This window comes from Artemia sp. Qi Xiang Cuo, chromosome 20 (genome assembly GCF_049724085.1).
Source record: "Artemia sp. Qi Xiang Cuo chromosome 20, ASM4972408v1, whole genome shotgun sequence".
Classification (NCBI taxonomy): domain Eukaryota; kingdom Metazoa; phylum Arthropoda; class Branchiopoda; order Anostraca; family Artemiidae; genus Artemia; species Artemia sp. Qi Xiang Cuo.
Window position 1 is genome coordinate 42443256 of NC_142813.1, and position 19513 is coordinate 42462768.

The window sequence follows — 19513 nt, forward strand, 5'->3', positions numbered from 1 at the left end:
CTATGCGCATTCAAGTTGACAAAAGGACAAATCTGCAATATGTCAGAAACGGGCAAAGATGTCAAGTTGAAACTTTCAGACAGTGGTGATGTTGAACTTAATCAAATTACACAGTCTGCACTCTTGTCAAAAGAGCATGTCAACGATATCTTAAGAACGGCTAGAGGCATCTAAGTATTGACTTAGCATGCTGAGACGCAACTGCTTTTCATTACACAACGGCTAAGGGTATGAATTTTTCAGGGAATGTTGAGGGAGATGTCAAATTAATTCAAGAGGCAATATACGCATTCAGGTTGTCAAAAGGAGTGATCTGCAATATGTCAGGAACAGCTAAGGATTTTAAATTGAAATTTTTAAAGAGTGTTGAGCGGGATGTTGATATAAAACAGAAGTCTTTAAGACACATCTGTAATGTCTCAGGAGCAGCCTAGTGCATTAAGCTGAAACTTTCAGGGGAAGTTGAGGATTTCGAACTAAATAAAAAGACACTATATGCATTTAGGTTGTCAATAAAGAGAATATGCAATACTTCTGGAACGACCAGCGGTATAAATTTCAAACTCTCTGAACGCCTTGAGCTAAATTATAAGACACTGCGTGCATCCAGATTGTTAAAAGGACTTATTTTTAATGTCTCAAAAAACGGCTAGGGGTGGTAAAGTGAACTTTTCAGGAAATTTTTAGGACCTTGAGGTAAATGTAGAACTAAATCCATAAAAGCTATGGGCATTCAGGGTGTCAAAAATGCACCCACGTGATATCTTAGGACCAGCTAAGGGTATAAATTAACTGCTTAAAGCACTCAACCGAAACTTTGAGGGAGTATTGGACCGGAAGACAAAGCCGATTTATATATTTACCAAAAGGGGGACGAAAAGGAGCTTATCAAAAGAAATAAAGTTTTGAAGAAAATTGAGGGTAGTCTGATTCTGATAGATTCTGAGTTGCATTTATTCTTAACAGTCTATTTTTATTCTATTTTTTAAAGAGGAAATCAGAGATCTTTGCAATAAACGAGCTAAGATGCATCCACTTTAATATATGAGCAATAAAAAAAATACATATAACACAACAAGGTTCTAATAATTAAATGGTAGATCAATATTCGTCTATATTCAAAGTTGTAACAGGATAGTAGCTAGGATGGCTTCAGCCCTATAGAAAGTAAAAAATTAACCAGACTTATATATATATATATATATATATATATATATATATATATATATATATATATATATATATATATATATATATTCTAATTCTATATTTTATATCACCCACAATGCAAATTACCAAATATTATATGACCAAATTTGTTGCAAGATTCAGTCTAAATTATAAACAGCAAGACAAAATATTAATTCTTGAGCAGAAAAACCGATCAAAACTTGTCGGTGAAAGTCAAACCTAAAATGAATAGAGATTACCGCAAACAGAAGTAGGATGAATACTCCATAGGCCCTCTTAAGGCTAGTATATCATTAGCACTTAACTGAAAACAGGGAACGTTTGAATTTTATCATTTATATCGTTGATAAATCCAAATTTACTGAGACTTTGAGAAATGATTATCGTTGCATATTAGACAACCAGTTTATTTTCGTTAGTTTTTTTTCAGTAAACTTGGTTATTATGGGGATTTTATTCTTATTTTGGTTTTTGTTATTGTCGTTGATGTGCTGACAGGCAAAACCACACTGCTCGAAGTAAAAGTGTTTTCAGTAAAGCCCAAAATGACGCTCTGGCCTTTAGAAGTCAGGCTTTAGTCCTACTGCTTTTTTGGTAATTTCTGTTCATGTCATGTCTGACTTGGTTATTCATTTTAATTTCTGTTCATTTCGGATGTCATTTATTCATTAGCAGGGATTTCTGTTCAATTTAAGTGCGAAAAGTAAATAAGAGACACGTTTTCAATTGAAAGTAAGGAGCAACACTTAAACTTAAAACCAACAGAAATATATTACGTATATGAGGGGGGTTCCCCCTTCCTCAACACTTCGCTCTTTAAGCTAAAGTTTTTTAGTAGTTTTAAAAAAGCTTCTCATTGTTCAAATTAAATGACCCATGTGTTTCAATAGTCATTCTTAAAGAATTGGGACAAATTCAAACTTTAGCGTAAAGAGCGAGGTGTTGAAGAGGGGCAATCCCCTTCATATATGTAATAATTCTGTTCGTTTTAAGATTTAATGTTGCTTTTAATATTTAATGAGCATATAAGAACGATGTTGGCACAATGTACTAGCCTATGTATTATTTTGTTCCTTTAGAGCCGGGCACTTCATATGAAAGGGGTCGTCGTAGAAACTTCAAAAGGGCCTCATTCGATTGGAAATTGAGAGTTCGAGTGTCCTTTTTAATAGTCGAAAGTGATTGGAGGGCATCTAGCCCCCCTCCCACGCCCATCATTCCCCCAAACACATCCAATCAAAATTTGGAGATAGACATTTTGTTCAGCGTAGTTGATTTCCAGAAAGAAAATATGTTTTTGAGGAGGACACTCCCCCACAACCCTCGGGGCAAGGGTTTTACCTTATGCCCTGAGGGCATATAAGAACGATGTTGGCAAAATGTACTATTTATTATTTTTTTTTCCTTTAGAGCTGGGCACTTCATATGGAAGGGGTCGTCGTAGAAACTTCAAAAAAGGCTCATTCGATTGGAAATTGAGAGTTCTAGTGCTCTTTACTATAGTCGAAAGTGATCGGAGGGCAACTAGCCCCCCACGCCCATCATTCACCCAAACACATCCAATCGAAATTTTGAGATAGCCATTTTGTTCAGCGTAGTTGGTATAAAGATAGAAAATATGTTTTGAGGAGGACACTCTCCCACAACTCTTAGGGCAAGGGTTTTAAGTTATGTTCTGGGGGCATATAAGGTTTTTATAGAAGGCATCGTCGTAAAAACTTCAAAACAGGCTCATTCGATTTGAATTTCGAAGGGCTAGTTCCCTTTTTAATAGTTGAAAATGATTGGAGGGTAACTAGCCCCCCCCCACGCTCCTCATTCCCCCAAACACTTCCAATAAAGATTTTGAGATAGTCATTTTGTTCAGAATAGTTGATTACTAGATAGAAAATATGTTTTTGAGGAGGACACTCCCACAAAACCCTCGGGGCAAGGGTTTTAACTTATGCCCTGAGGGCATATAAGAACGATGTTGGCAAAATGTACTATTTATTATTTTTTTCCTTTAGAGCTTGGCACTTCATATGGAAGGGGTTATCGTAGAAACTTCAAAAAAGGCTGATTCGATTGGAAATTGAGAGTTCTAGTGCCCTTTTTAATAGTCGAAAGTGATCAGGGGGCAACTGGCCCCTCACGCCCATCATTCCCCCAAACACATCCAATCGAAATTTTGAGATAGCCATTTTGTTCAGCGTAGTTGGTATAATGAAAGAAAATACATTTTTGATGAGGACACTCCCCCTCAACCCTTAGGGAAAGGGTTTTAAGTTATGCCCTGGGGGCATATAAGATTTTTATAGAAGGTATCGTCGTAGAAACTTCAAAACAGGCTCATTCGATTGGAATTTCGAAGGGCTAGTACCCTTTTTAATAGTCGAAAATAATTGGAGGGCATCTAGCCCCCCCCCCCCAGGCCCATCATTCCCCCAAACACATCCAATCAAAATTTTTAGATATCCATTTTTTTCAGCGTAGTTCATTTCCAGATAGAAAATATGTTCTTGAGGAGGACACTCCCCCACAACCCTTAGGGCAAGGGTTTTAAGTTATGCCCTGGGGGCATATAAAGGTTTTTATAGAAGGCATTGTCGTAGAAACTTCAAAACAGGCTCATTCGATTGGAAATTCAAAGGGCTAGTACCCTTTTTAATAGTCAAAAGTGATTGGAGGGCAACTAGTCCCCCCCTCCCTCACGCCCTTCATTCCCCAAACATATCCAATCAAAATTTTGAGATAGCCATTTTGTTTAGCGTAGTTGATTTCCAGATAGAAAATATGTTTTTGAGGAGGACATTCCCCCACAACCCTCAGGGCAAGGATTACAAGTTATGCCCTGGGGGCATATTAGGTTTTTATTGAAATCTTTGTCGTAGAAACTTTAAAAAGGGCTCATTCGATTTGAAATTAAAAGGGATAGTACCCTTTTTAATAATTGAAAGTTATTTGAGGGTAACTAACCCCCCTCTCATGCCCACCTTTTCCCCAAATACATCCAATCAAAATTTTTAGACAGCCCTTTTATTCAACGTAATTGAAAGTTTTGGAAATTAGTCTTTAAGGATAACAACCCCTCCTCCCACAGCCCTTAGGACAAGGATTGTAAGTTATGCCCTGGGGCATATAAATTTTTTATTGAAAGCGTTGTCGTAGAAACTTCGAAAGGGCTCATTCAATTGTAAATTGGAAAATTTAACACCCCTCTCACGCCCACCATTTCCCCAAACATATCCAATCAAAATTTTGGAGATAGCCATGTTGTTTAACGTAGTTGAATGTTCTGGAAATTCGGTCTTAGAGGATGACAACCACCCTAACAGACCTTAGGGTAAGGGTTGTAATTTATGCCCTGGGGGCATATAAGGTGCTTATAGAAAGCGTTGTCGTTTCCAAAAGGGCTCATTCGATTGGAAATTGAAAGGACACGTGCCCTTTTTAACAATCGAAAGTGATTGGAAGGCTTGACATTTTTATATTAAAGATCAAGGTGGGTATAATAAATTATTATATGCTTCTGCTCTTGTTGAGGACACGTCACTTCGGATAAAATGGGTTGTCGAGCGAACTTTAAAAAGGCTTAATTCGATTGAAAGTAGAAAGGGCTGATGCTATTCTTAATAGTCAAAAATGATTGGTGAACAACAAATCCCCCTTCCACTCCCACCCTCCCACGCCAACCCTCCCATTCCTGCTCTTAAAATTTAAGCAGATCAAAATAGCGTAAATGTATCAAAGCTATCAAAGGAAGTACAGATTTTTTTTGCGAATGGTATCAAGTTTTCCATTTCAGGTCAACTAGAGGAGGTATGAAACTAAATTAAACAGTACAATTTGTGTCCAGATTTTTAAAGGGTGTAGCCTATGTTATTAAAAATTGCTGAAAATTTTTCTCCAGGATACAAATAGCAGGCCAAACTATAAAGTCTTAAAAAACAAAAAGATTTAAAGTATTATTTTCTTTTTCCCTGAAAAGAATATGTCAATATAAAACGAACTGAAATTAATTAAAAACACTTTTTCCACAAAATAAGTTTTTCAAAGAAAAGTAAAGAACTCCATTAAACAAAAATGAGCAAAAATAAAGTGAAATTATCTACCAGGCGTGAAACTACCACAAATCAGCATCAATAAATAAATGAAACCCAAAAAGAACAGAAATTACAATAATTAACCGAGTCAAGCTCAAAACGAGCAAAAATTAGCATAAGTTGGGCTCAAAACCCCTATGCCTTCCCATGGCCAGAACAAAATTTGCACTTTACTGAAAAAATACAAATAAATGTGCATTGTCAGTTTAATAGGCTATACATATACTGATATTTAGTGATCAAAATGTTAATATTATTTGATTTATTAAACTTATAAAAGCAAAAACATTTATATTTTTTTCAGTAAAGTGCAAATTTTGTTCTGGTCTTGGGAAGACATAAGTGTTTTTGCCCCCAACTTATGTTAATTTCTGCTCGTTTTGAGTTTGACTCGGTTAATTATTGTAGTTTCTGTTCGTTTTGGGTTTTATTTATTTATCGATGCTAATTTGTGGTAGTTTCGTGCTTGATAGATTATTTTATTTTATTTTTGCTGATTTTTTATTTAATGGATTTCTTCACTTTTCTTTGAAAAACTTATTCTGTGTGAAAAAGTTTTTTAAATTAATTTGAGGAAGAAGCAGCGTGGAAGAGTTTTTAGTTTGCCCTCAAGTCTTTTTGGTCGCTTAAAAATGATACTAGAACTTTTAATTGCCGTTTGAATGAGCCCTCTCCCGATATTCTAGGACCAATGGGTTAATACAATCATTTGTGGGAGAAACAGAAAAAAAACAGAACAAAAAAACAAACAAATATACACACGTCCGTGATCTTTTTCTATAAAAAAATACAAAATTCCACATTTTGTAGAAGATAGGAGCTTGAAACCTCTACAGTAGGGTTCTCTGATACAATGAATCTGATAGGGTGATTTTCATTGAGATTCTACGACATTTAGGGGTGTTTCCCTCCTTTTTCAAAAATCAGGCAAATTTTCTCAGGCTCGTAGCCTTTAATAATTAGGACTAAGCTTAACGAAACTTATGTATTTGGAATCAGCATAATAGACCAATTTTTCTGATGTGTCTGTTGGTATCAAAATTCCGTTTTTTAGAGTTTTGGTTACTATTGAGCCGGGTCGCTCCTTACTTACAGTTCGTTACCACGAACTGTTTGATATTATGTGATTTTATTTTTACTCATCTTTGGTTTAATGATTTAATTTAAGAGAAAAAATTCTTAAATTAAAATTTGATTAACATATAATAGAATAAATAGTAGGCTATAATATAAGAAATATGATAAAATAATATAAATATTAACAATAAAATAGCATAGAATTATATATATATATATATATATATATATATATATATATATATATATATATATATATATATATATATATATATATATATATATATATATAGGATAATTGATTTATAGAATTTGTAGGTACAGAATGTGTATAGAATATGTTAGATAACTTTGTAACATGCTCAAAAGATCTGTTTTGTAGACGTCATCTGTTGTGGGGATTTTTAGCTGCATAGTAAGGGCATAAACAAGTATGTAAGAGTTTATTGTGTGGAGAGTGGCTGGAACTTTCAAAGAGTATAAGTTTTAAGGGGCAAAGAAAGACGAATTGTATGTTATTAAAGAGACGTAAGAATTGACATTTGAGCGGGCACAGAGTCAAGGCTGTACCCAGGGAGGAGGGGGGGGTTGTTGGGGTTCCAACCCCCCCCCCCCCGCACACACACACATAGACACTGACTCGTTAAAAACGTAACAAACGCAATATTTGCCTGACTCGTAAAAACATAACAAAAATGAATATAAACAAATTTTTTATGTGTTTTTTTAGTTTTTTTTTGTGCGAAACACCACCCCCCCCCCCCCAAAAAAAAAATCTTAAAACCACTCCCGAAAAAATCCTGGGTACAGCCTTGCACATAGTAAGGACTTTGTGTGTCTCCAATAGTAGTGACTCATAAGAAGAAACGAAAACTATCTTACCTCATCAATATCAACCTCCTGATTCTGGACTTTGGCAATTGACCAGACAACAACAATCAATAGGGGTAAACCTAGAAGAGGACAAACCAGGTCAAAAAGGTGAATTTGTCAGGTAAAAGGCAAATCATCAGGTCATAAAGGTAAATGCAGTGTCAAAAAAGTAAATTATAATTTATAAAAATTTTATCTTCAAAGTATTAAACGTTTAGTCCATTCCCCTGTACCACCCCTCCACTCCAGGCTTCTCACCTACTACGTACCAGAAGCTGTTGGTTCCATATGTAAATTTTGCACAAGAACATAATAATCCAGCATTTTCGGTTCAGAGGGAGGGGCTAAGTAAGTAAGTAAGTAACACTGCACTAGACCCTTAAGGTCCAAACCGGCGGTGCTAAGTGCTAACCAGACGGGCTAATTGCCAACACCTGAGACTATTGAAGCTATTTTTCAGAGGAATATTTTTTGGAAAATTAAAACATTTCATTGTTGAGCAGTAGCTTCCATATTCTTCTTGAAGGGGGGGGGATACTGACAGACATAGGAGATCATTCCTTATGTGTTGACATGACATGCCAATAAATGGAAACAAGAACATGGGAACAAGCCTCTTTTTTGAAATTCGGGCCAGCTAGGTTTAAAAGGTTGGGGAGAGCTATTTTCTTATCCTTAAGTAGCCATAAAATATACATTATCTCCCTCCAACTTAGCATAAGAACTAAATTTTTCTAAATAGGATTTTGTTTTTTATAAATTCAAGTGAAAATGTCTTTCGTATTAATCTCAAGAGTTTAAAATTTAGAATTACACTAAATGTTAAATTTTAATTTTTAATACTAAATTTTAATAGTATTAAATTTAGAAGAAGGATGCAAAAAAAGTGTCCAAGAGCGGAAAAATGCTTTAAAGATGCTTTCTTTTTTATGTTTCTTATAGGGATATTAAATATTTTGATTTTTATCCTTCAAGGAGGAAAAGGGTAAATAAACACAACAGGGTCTTATCCAGCATTTTGTTCCGGAGGGGAGGGGGCTATGCAATTTTTTTTAAACGCATTAAAAATTTGTTTACATTCACTTTTGTTACGTTTTTACAAGATAAAAAAAAGTAATTCGGGGGGGGGGGGTCAAACCCCCTACCTCCCTGGATACGGCCATGAAAAACCAAGTATTCAATTTATATAAATTATGACACTGGGTTAAAGATTTTGATTTTTGATATTTTAGCACTTGATAAAACTGGGTAAGCAACAGTAAGATCTATTAGTTGTGAAAAAACAATATTTGGTTTTAATTTAACACAAATCGTAACCCTCGTAACGTAGCATTACGATTCGTAAGTCGTAGATTGTAAAGACGTAAATGGAAAATCATACTATAGTACCAAGATTAAAATGGCTAATTTTAGAATAGGTTAATGTGCGAGTCATGGAATATTGAAACTGAACAGACCTAAAAACAATTCATGAAAAAGTTTATTTTTACTTGAAACTCTCTGGATTTCTGAATACTGTCTTTTTTATTTATTTTTCTTACCTATATTGAGTTATTTGATCTTGCAAATTTTTCTCTTTTCTAATTTTAGATCACTATTGCTTTTTCACAAAGGTTTTTTCTATGTTTTTCTTGGGAACTGCAGGAAGGGCTACGACCCCCAAGTGTTCTCCCTCTAATTAGCACTCCCGGAAAGGATTTTAGTCCAGGAAATTGCCCTATTCTTGTTGAGAATTGCTTTTACAAAGTTTTGTTCATATTATACATGCTTACAGATTTTCTAGTGTTGGTTCTTAATTGTTCGTTCTTAATAACGAGAACGTTCTTAATTTTTAAGGCTCTCTTTCTATAGCTAATGACGAGGAACATTACTGCCGTCACCATCCATTTTAAATTTGACACCAGCTTTTTAATGGCAAGTTATCACTTAGGATAACTTGGGATAAATTTGGGACTAATTGGGGGGAAATTTAGTGTTTCGTTGCTTTTTTTTTTAAGGAAAATAGTTAAAAAAAATGTATTGTGTTCCAATCACTTTTCAATGAAACTATCAAAAAATGTTTTAAAATCAGGGAGGGGAGGCAAATTATTTTCCCTAAAGGCTTTTTTCTATGTTTTTCTTTGGAGCTGCGGGAGGGCTACAAATAAACAAATGTTATCTCGCTGTTTAATACTCTCAGAAAAGAGTTTATTCTAGAAAAATTACCCTTTTATTATGAGGAATCACTTTTACAAAGTTTTTGTTTATATTATTACTGTTTATACATTTTCTAGTGTGCAGAATAACGAGAACGTTCTTGTCTTTAAAGGCTCTCTATGGTCAATAACTGCCTGTCGCCATCCATTTTGTATTTGAAACCAGCTTTGTAATGACAAGTTATCAGCTGGAAAAACTTGTGATAAATCTGGAAGTAATTGGAGGGCAATTTAGTATTTTTTTCTTTTTAATGAAGATACTTAAAAAATGTATTGTTTCAAATCTAGGGGGGGGGACATTTCTTAGTGAAAATAACAAAAAAAATTTAAACGTTGGAGGGGAGAAGCAAATAATTTTTCCCAAGGCTTTTTATCCATATTTTATTGGGAGCTGCGGGAGGGCTTCAACCATCAAGTGTTTTCTCTCTCTGTTTTATACTCCTGGAAAAGATTCCTCTTTAGAACAAATACCCTATTTTAGTGGGGAATTGCTTTTACAAAGTTTTTTCTTATATTATTACTGCTGACACGCTTTCTAGCGTGAATAATAACAAGAACGTTCTTATTATTCAAACATCTCTTTCTGTGGCTAATGAAGAGAAAAATTACAGCCGATCGCCATCCACTCTGTATTTAACATTAGCTTGATTATGGCAAGTTGCCAAAAAGAGTTTGAAATGGGAGCTGATGGCTACAATAAAGAAACGGCGAAGAAATTGCGACAGAAGAGTCTCAGAGAAGAAGAGAGAAAAAAGAAAGAAAGAGATGCAATGGAAGTAAACGGAGAGAGCAAACAGGGAGTTTTGAAGCTTCATAAGCTTTGGAAGCAATAACGATAAGACCCGTGAGAACTAAAACCAACAAGGTGAATTTTTAGTTAATGGAACAAGATGGAAAAAGGAAAAGAAGAAATTAGTTGAAATGAAAGGAAAGTCAAGAAACCCAAAAACCTTAAAATGAAAAAAAAGAAACGATAAGAAGGCCCTGTTCTATAAAATAAGCGTAAAGGTAACTGAATTTAGCAAAATACACAATCAAAAGGAACATCAATTTTACCCCTGGCCTTTGGTGGCACCATTGCTTTCATAGGCAGCGAGCTAGCGCTGCCTAAGTAAAGAACGATGTGGGCACAATGTTTTTTTTTCTCCATACCCGGGCACTTCATATCGAAGGAGCGGTCGTAGAAACTTCGAAAAGGGCTCATTCGATTGGAAATTGGAGTGTCTAGTGCCCTTTTTAATAATCAAAAGTGATTGGAGGGCAACTCGCCCCCCCCACGCCCCTCATTCCCCCAAACACATCCCCGCCAAATTTTGATTTTTGAGGAGGACACTCCCCCACAGCTCTCAGGGCGATGGTTTTAAGTTATGCCCTAGGGGTATATAAGGTTTTTTAAGAAGGTGTTGTCGTCGAAACTTCAAAAAAAGCTCATTCGATTGGAAATTAAAAGGGCTAGTGCCTGTTTTAATAGTCGAAAGTGATTGGAGGGCACCTAGCCCCCCCCCCCCACGCAAATCATTCCCCCAAACGCATCCAATAAAAATTTTGGGATAGCCATTCTGTTCAGCGTAAGCTAGTTGATTTCCAGATAGAAAATATATTTTTGAGGAGGACACTCCCCAACATCCCTCAGGGCAAGGATTATAAATTATGCCCTGGGAGCATATAAGGTTTTTTATTGAAATCTTTGTCGTAGAAACTTAAAAAATGGTTCATTCGATTTGAAAATCAAAGAGCTAGCACCCTTTTTAATAGTCGAAAGTGATTTGAGGGCAACTAACCCCCCTCTCACGCCCACCTTTTCCCCAAACACATCCAATCAAAATTTTTAGATAGCCATTTTATTCAACGTAGTGGAAAGTTTTGGAAATTAGATCTGTAAGAATGACAACCCCTCCCCCCACAGCCCTCAGGGCAAGGGTTGTAAGTTATGCCCTACGGGCATATAAAGTTTTTTGAAAGAGTTGTCGTAGAAACTTCAAAAGGGCTCATTCAATTGGAAATTGAAATGGCTAGTGCCTTTTTTAATAGTTGAAAGTGATTGGATAGCGACTAACGCCCCTCTTACACCCACCATTTTCCCAAGCGAATCCAATCAAATTTAGAGATATCCATTTTGTTCAACGTAGTCAAAAGTTCTGGAAATTTGGTCTTGTAGGATGATAACCCCCTCAGAGGCCAGTGCAAGAGTTGTAAGTTATGACCTTGGTGGCATATAAAGTTTTATTGAAAGTGTTGTCGTAGAAACTTCAAAAGGGCTCATTCAATTGTAAATTGAAAGGGCTAGTGCCTTTTATAATAGTTGAAAGTGATTGGATAGTGACTAACGACCTTCTCACGCCCACCATTTTCCAAAACCCATCCAATCAAAATTTTGAGATATCCATTTTGTTCAACGTAGTTGAACGTTATGGAAATTAGGTCTTTTACGATACCCCCTCAGAGCCCTCAGTGCAAGAGTTGTAAGTTATCCCCTGGGGACATATAAGGTTTATATAGAAAGTATTTGTATAAATCATAGGCAGCGCGATCGCACGAGGACACTTGTGCGAGATAAAGAACGAGGACACTCGAGAACGAGACAAGAAACGGGGAATAAGTAAAGAGGAGGACACTCCCCCACAACCCTCAGAGCAAGAGTTTTAAGTTATGCCCTGGGGGCATATAAGAACGATGTTGGCACAATGTATTATTTATTAATTTTAACCTTTAAAGCAGGGCACTTCGTAACGAAGAAGTTGCCGTAGAAATTTCAAAAAGGGCTCATTCAATTGAAAATTGGAGTGGCTTGTGCCCTGTTTAATAGTCGAAAGTGATTGGAAGGTGACTAACACCCCTTCCACGCCAACCACTTCCCGATACACATCCAATCAAAATTTTGAGATAGCCATTTCGTTCAGCGTAGTTGATTTCCTGATAGAAATTATGTTTTTGAGGACAGTCCCCCACAGCCCTTAGGGCAAGGGTTGTAACTTATGCCCTTGGGGCATATACGGTTTTTTATATAGAAGGCGTTGTCGTAGAAACTTCATCCGATTGGGAATTCAAAGGGCTAGTGCCCCTTTTTAATAGTCAAAAGTGACTAGAGGGCAAATAAACCGCCTCTCACGCCCACCTTTCCTCCAAACACATCTAATCAAAAGTTTGAGATAGCCATTTTATTCAATGTAGTTTTAAGTTCTGGAAATTAGGTCTTTGAAGATGACAACCCCCCACAGCCCTCAGACAAGGGTTGTAAATTATTCCCAGGGGGGCATATAAAGTTTTTATATAACGCGTTGTCTCAGAAACTTTAAAAAGACCTCATTCGATTGGAAATTGAAATGGCTAGTGTCCTTTTTAATAGTCGAAAGTGATTGGAAAGCAACTAAAAAACCCTTCAACGCCCATCATTTCCCCAAACACATCCAATAAAGATTTTGAGATAGTCATTTTGTTCCACGCAGTTCAAAGTTCAGGTAATAATACATTTGAGCTGGACATTCCCCCGACAGTCTTAAGCGTAAGGGTTATAAGTTATGCCCTGGGGGCATATAAGATTTTCCTTGAAATCTTTGTTATATAAAATTGAAAAAGGGCTCATTCGATTGGAAATTCAAAGGGATAGTGCCGGTTTTACTAGTCGAAAGTAATTTGAGGGCAACTAACCCACCTCTCACGCCCATCTTTTCTCCAAACACATCCAATCAAAATTTTAGAAAGCCATTTTTTTCAACGTAGTTGAAATTTTTGGAAATTAGGTCTTTAAGGATGACAACCCTTCCCCCCAAAGCCCTCAGGGCAAGGGTTTTAAGTTATGCCCCGGGGGCATATAAGGTTTTAATTGAAGGCGTGGAAACTTCAAAAGGGCTCATTCAATTGGAAATTGAAAGGGCTAATGCCTTTTTTAATAGTTGGAAGTGATTGGAGAGCGACTAACGCTCCTCTCACGCCCACCATTTTCCCAAACACATCCAATCAAAATTTTGAGATATCCATTTGTTTCAAAGTAGTTGAAAGTTCTTGAAATTAGGTCTTCTAGGATGATAACCCCTTCAGAGCACTCATTGCAAGGGTTGTAAGTTATGCCCTGGGGGCATATAGAGTTTATACAGAAAGTTGTTAGACAAATTTAAAAAAGGGCTCATTTGATTGGAAATTGAAATTGCCCTATTTAATAGTCGAAAGTGAGTAGAGAGTAATTAACCCCTCTCTTAGTTTTTTTTTAGTACAAATGAACAAAACATGATACAAACAAACAAAAAAAAACAAACATGATACAAAAAATACAAATGAATATGCATTGTCAGTTTAATATACATATACTGAAATTTAGTAATCAAAATGTTAATATTTTTTGATTTATTGAAGTTATAAAAGTAAAAACATTTATGTTTTTTCAGTAAAGTACAAATTTTGTTCTGGCATTGGGAAGGCATAGCGGTTTTGCGCCCCACTTATGTTAATTTCTGCTCGTTTTGAGTTTGACTCGGCTAATTATTATAATTTTTGTTCGTTTTGGGTTTCATTTATTTATCGATGCCGATTTGTGGTAGTTTCACGCTTGGTAGATTATTTGATTTTATTTTTGCTCATTTTTTGTTAAATGGAGTTCTTTACTTTTCTTTGGAAACTTTTTTTGTGGAAAAAGTTTTGTATTTAATCAAACAGTTCGTGGTAACGAACTGTAAGTAAGGAGCGACCCGGCTCAATGGTAACCGAAACTCTAGAAAACGGGTTTTTGATGCCAATAGATATATCAAAAGAATCAGATTTCAATTCTGATTTCAAATATATAACTTTAATCAAGTTTAGTGCTACACATCAAAAGTTACGCGACTGAGAAAATTTGGCTGATTTTCAAAAAAAGGTGGAAAGACACCCTAAAAGTTATTGAACCTAAATGAAAATCACACCATCATATTCAGCGTATCAGAGAACCCTACTGTAGAGGTTTCAAGCACCTATCTATAAAAATGTGGAATTTTCCATTTTTTGCCAGAAGAAAGATCACGGATGCGTGTTTATGTGTTTGTTTGTTTGTTTTTTTTTTTTTTTTTTTTTTTTTTTATCCAGGGGTGTTCGTATCGACCCAGTGGTGCGAGAATATCGTGGGAGGGCTCATTGGAACGGAAATTAAAAGTTCTAGTGCCCTTTTTAAGTGACCAAAAAAAATGGAGGGCAACTAGGCCCCCTCCCACGCTTATTTTTTTACCAAAGTCACCCGATCAAAATTTTGAGATAGCCATTTTGTTCAGCATGGTCGAAAATATGATAAATATGTCTATTGGGATGACTTAATCCCCGAAGTACCCAGAGGGAGGGCTAAAAGATATGAACTTTACCCAATGTTAACATATAGTATTGGTTATTCGGAAGTATACAGAAGTTTTCAGGAGGTTTTTTTCTGCTAGTGGGAGGGAAGGGTGGGTTGGGGATTATGTTGGAGGATCTGTCCATGAAGGAAGTTTTCATGGGGGAAGGGAAATCCCCAAGAAGGGGGCGCCGGACCTGCCAGCATTATTTATTGGTTATTGGGAAGTATACAAACATTTTCAGGAAGGATTTTTTCTGGAGGGTGGGCTAGAGGAGGGAGTTACTCTGGAGAATATTTCCATGGAGGATGTTTCTTTGGGGTAAGGGACATTTCTATGAAGGGGGCGCCGGATTTCCAAGAATTATTTAAAAAACGATCAGAAATCAAATAAAAAAAAACCAAGTTTTTTCAACTGAAATGTAAGAAGGAATATTAGAACTTAAAACGAACAAAAATTATAACGTATGTGAGGGGGTTCTCCTCCAAGTCAATACCTCGCTCTTTAAGCTACAGTTTTTTTTAGTGCTTTCAAAAGAGCTATCTATTCTAATTAAACGGCCTTTGTGATTCAGGGGTTTGTGAATCAAATTTTTTTTTAACTTTTAACGTAAAGAGCTTGGTATTGACTAAGGGCAGAACCCCCTCATATACGTAATAACATATACGTAATAAAAAAAAAACAATAAAAAAACAAGCGATACGGCTCAATAGTAATCGAAACTTTTAAAAACGGAATTTTGATGTCAATAAATGTATCAAAAGAATGTGTTTATAATGCTGATTCTAAATATATAAATTTTATTAAGTTTAGTATTACTCATCAAAGGCAACAAGCCTGAGGAAATTTACTCGATTTTTTAAAGAGGGGGAAACATCCCCTACAAGTGGAAGAATTTTAATGAAAATCACAACGTCAGATTCAGCGTATCAGAAAACCCTATTACATAGGTTTCAAGCTCATATCTGCAAAAATCTGCAACTTTGAATTTTTGCCAGAAGAAAAATATACGAATATAGAAGTTAGTTACGTAAGTTAATTTGTAAAGACATTCATTTAGCAAAAGAAAAGTAAAATTTTTATGCAAATAAAAGCTGCATTAACTAAAAAACGATCAGAAATTAAATAAAAAAAACAAGTTTTTTAAACTGAAAGTAAGGAGCGACATTAAAACTTAAAACGAACAGACATTATTCCGTATATGAAAGGGGCTGTCCCCTCCTCAACGCCTCGCTCTTTATTCCGTATATGAAAGGGGCTGTCCCCTCCTCAACGCCTCGCTCTTTACGCTAAAGTTTTTTATTGTTTTAAAAAAAAATTGTGAGACAGTCAAACTTTAGCGTAAAGAGCGAGGCGTTGAGGAGGGGACAGCCCCTTTCATATACGGAATAAAGAGCGAGGCGTTGAGGAGGGGACAGCCCCTTTCATATACGGAATAATTTCTGTTCGTTTTAAGTTTTAATGTCGCTCCTTACTTTCAGTTTAAAAAACTTGTTTTTTTTATTTAATATTCTTAAGATCAACTTATGTTGTCATAGATTCTTGTGAGCTGTTTAGGAGAAAAATGCTACAGAAATGTTCTGTCTCTATGCAGAAGAAATGTCCAAGCAGCCTTCCCCCCCAAAATGAAACCCTGCGTAGTAAAAAGGAAATTGGTACCCCCACCCCCAAAAAATTATAGACAGACTCACTTACCCCCAAGAAGTATAAATGCGAATCACATAGAACCAGAGAGTTCATTTGTGGAAAACCTTGTGATCCAACTTTTTTTGTATCTTTATCCTGGCTTAAATTCTCAAACAGGAAGTTTTAGAGCCAATCAGGCTCCAAGAAAGATATTAGCCACCATTTTTGGTTTAGGCCTACCCCTTGGCTTAAGAAATACGTCAAGAAACGTAAATGAAATTTGAGCAGACTTTTTTCCAAGCAAGTATAGAAAAGTACTCTCTCGTTATATCTTTATAAAAATTTTCAAATGCAACTTCAGATGCACTTTCAGTGGATGAAGTAAACTAACTGACTAGGCTATTATTAGTCACACAATGGATCATGGAAAGACCAAAATGATGAAAAATCAGATGAAACCTTTGTCTTTGGAAAGAAGGAAAAAGAAACTGTTAAAAATGACAAGAGGAAAAAAAAAAAAAAAATATAAATCGGTGGTATTTGTGGTATTATTATTGGAAAAAAAAGAAGAAAAAGAGATTTAGACTTTTACTTTTGGAAAGAAGAAATCAAGCTATTAAAAAAGACAAAAACATTAAAACAGGTAGTATTTATGGTAGTATCTAGCCAGAGATTATCAGTATTTGATATTTGAGCTGATTCCTAAAAGTGTCATTCAAATGGCTGTATTATATTCTTTAAAATAAACAATAAAGTTTGCCAGGAATGCCACTGTTTATCCTAGGTGTAGCAAGAGGAAAAACGGCAGTACCTACCCCATCCAATGACGCTGTAGGTGAATAGACGAAGCTTGTCAGCTGAAAATGTTTCTACGACAAGCATATATAGGTAAAGACCTGGAAAAAGAAATTCAATAATTAATGAATATATACAATATTAAAATTATTAATAAATAACTTAATTAAGAACTAATTATGTCTTGGCAAAAAATTAAAATCTGAGTCTTTTTTTTAAATATAACTATTTGAGGTTTTTTTATTGAAAAAGGAGAGGTGTTAGCTGGAGCTCTAGGAAAGTCCTGCTTGGGAAGATTAGGGCTGCAGGAAAGGACAACCCTCAAAAGATCATTTATTCATTTCCATTTTAAGTGAAAATTGCGGTCTAGAAGAATAACCGGACAAAGAAAACAAAACTCAAAAAAGAAATAATCAAAACAGCATAAAAAAGGTTAAACACTAAGAAATATTAGAAATTTGAGGAGGATTAAAAATTTAAGGTTGCTTAGAAGGAGTGTGGTAACTTTAAAGGCTACAAGGGTACACACCTCGTCCAAGAATATCAGTTTTCAAGTATTCTGCATTTTTTAAATTTTAACTTTAAAATTAGATTGCCTAGAGACCTTGCAAAGGGAACAAGGAAACTTAGGGACGTGGTCTGTTGCTTGTTGTAACTTAAGTTTTGAAGGCGAAGCTTCTTGAAGAACGTTCGAAACAATATGTTTATTGTATGCTATCCTTTTCCATAATAGGTATAAACATAAGTAATTATAGTAATTTTATGCGTTGTAGCAGAAAATGAACATAAACTAGATATCTATTTTCTTCCGGGAAAGTGGGAAGCGGAGATCCCGAATAAAATAAATTGTTATTTTTGTTGTGGAGTAAAACTGCTCGTTCTGTAGATTTAAAGCTTAAAACGAGCTTAAAACGAGCATCATTAACCGTACGAATCTCTGTTCAATACCGGTTATAATTTGAACCAAAATTGAGTTTTTTTTCAATATGGATTTGTTTTTTATTTGCTTGATCAATTTTCAATAATGCTTTTCACTCAGTTTTGGTAAAAAAAAATAGCTCTGCCATTCTTATTGAGAAGAATACTCTAAACCCATAATAAACTTCTAGGAGATTAAGAAAACTAGGACTGAGCGTTTTCAAATCTGACCATGTTAATTGAGTGATAAATCTTCATTACTCTATAAAAAAAATAGCTAGCTTTTGAAACATTTAATTTAGACGTGAAAAATTTACTTTGTAAATATTAAATTAAATTCATAGTTGTAGTTTGCAAATCGATGTGTATATAAAAAAAATCATAGAATTGAAATTCCAGCAAACCAAAATTTTTCAATCAATAATTAAGATTAAATTAAAGCTTCCCTCACAATCAGGTATCTAATATTTATGCTAGGTATATACTAGCTTTTTTAAAGGAGGAGGAAGGGGCCTACAAAACTCTGTCTTCTTGTTATCCCAAGAACTAATACATTTTCCATACGTTTAAAGATTTTTCTTATATTTGCTTGATTTTTTATTTCTGAAATTTATGCCTTCCTGCATGCTTGGATGTATGGTTTGACTGTTAGGACCGATTTTCTTTCAACAGCTAACCTATTATGACAACTTTGACATTGACAGCGTCTTGTTATGTCAAGTTTGCTATTAGAAAACAATACAGAAATAGACAAGTTTTTACTGGGTCAAGTGAAAAACAAACAATTATACACGAGTCTCCCTGGAGAGATATGTTGATTCTAAGACACTGAGGTGATGGCTCAGCTAGAAGCTACAGTTGATACTACAAGTCACAACTTCAAAAACTGCAGATGATGATTTTAAAAAAGAAAGATGTCAGTACTGCAAGATAATATGTTTTGGTGTTTTACGTTCAGGACAAGTTTATCTTCAAGGAGAAAATTTACAGGCACATAGGGAAGAATCTATTTAAGTAGAGGGCTAAAAACAAGAAAAATGGGGAAAATAGATTAATTACATGACTGTCGCCGAAAATCCAGCCTGGAACAAGGGTCAGTGGTATGACCCTATCATCTTACCCTGAATCGACCCAGTTCTAAATAGGTTCCCCTGACACATTTCGGGAACTTATACAGGATGATTAGGTGAAAGCAAATGAAAGGATGGCTGGACCCTGACCCCTTGCATTTTCTGGCTGAAGGGCCAAGTAACGGATATCAGCACCGACGGTAGAGACTGTAAAGTCCAGTGTTATATTCATTAACTTTCTTTATACAATACTTGGTAAAGCGCAAGAATCTTGAAAAACTGGCGTTAAAACTGGTAAGTGTATTCAATTTAAAATCTAGAATTGAAAATATAGCGTGTATTAAAGCGAATTCCACCTTGTAAAAACAATTGGTGAATTCACAGCTGGA

General features: G+C 35.4%; 1 protein-coding gene across 1 annotated transcript in view; it reads right to left on the bottom strand.

The window, feature by feature from the left end:
- Positions 1–19513, bottom strand: part of LOC148940229 (diuretic hormone receptor-like) — a 319450-nt gene that overhangs the window by 163513 nt on the left and 136424 nt on the right. The window contains exons 7-8 of the mRNA XM_089106103.1: positions 17157–17237; positions 7236–7306 (exon numbers count right to left, since the gene is read on the bottom strand). Of these exons, the coding sequence (XP_088962229.1) occupies positions 7236–7306; positions 17157–17237 (152 nt within the window). The remainder of the gene's footprint in view (positions 1–7235; positions 7307–17156; positions 17238–19513) is intronic.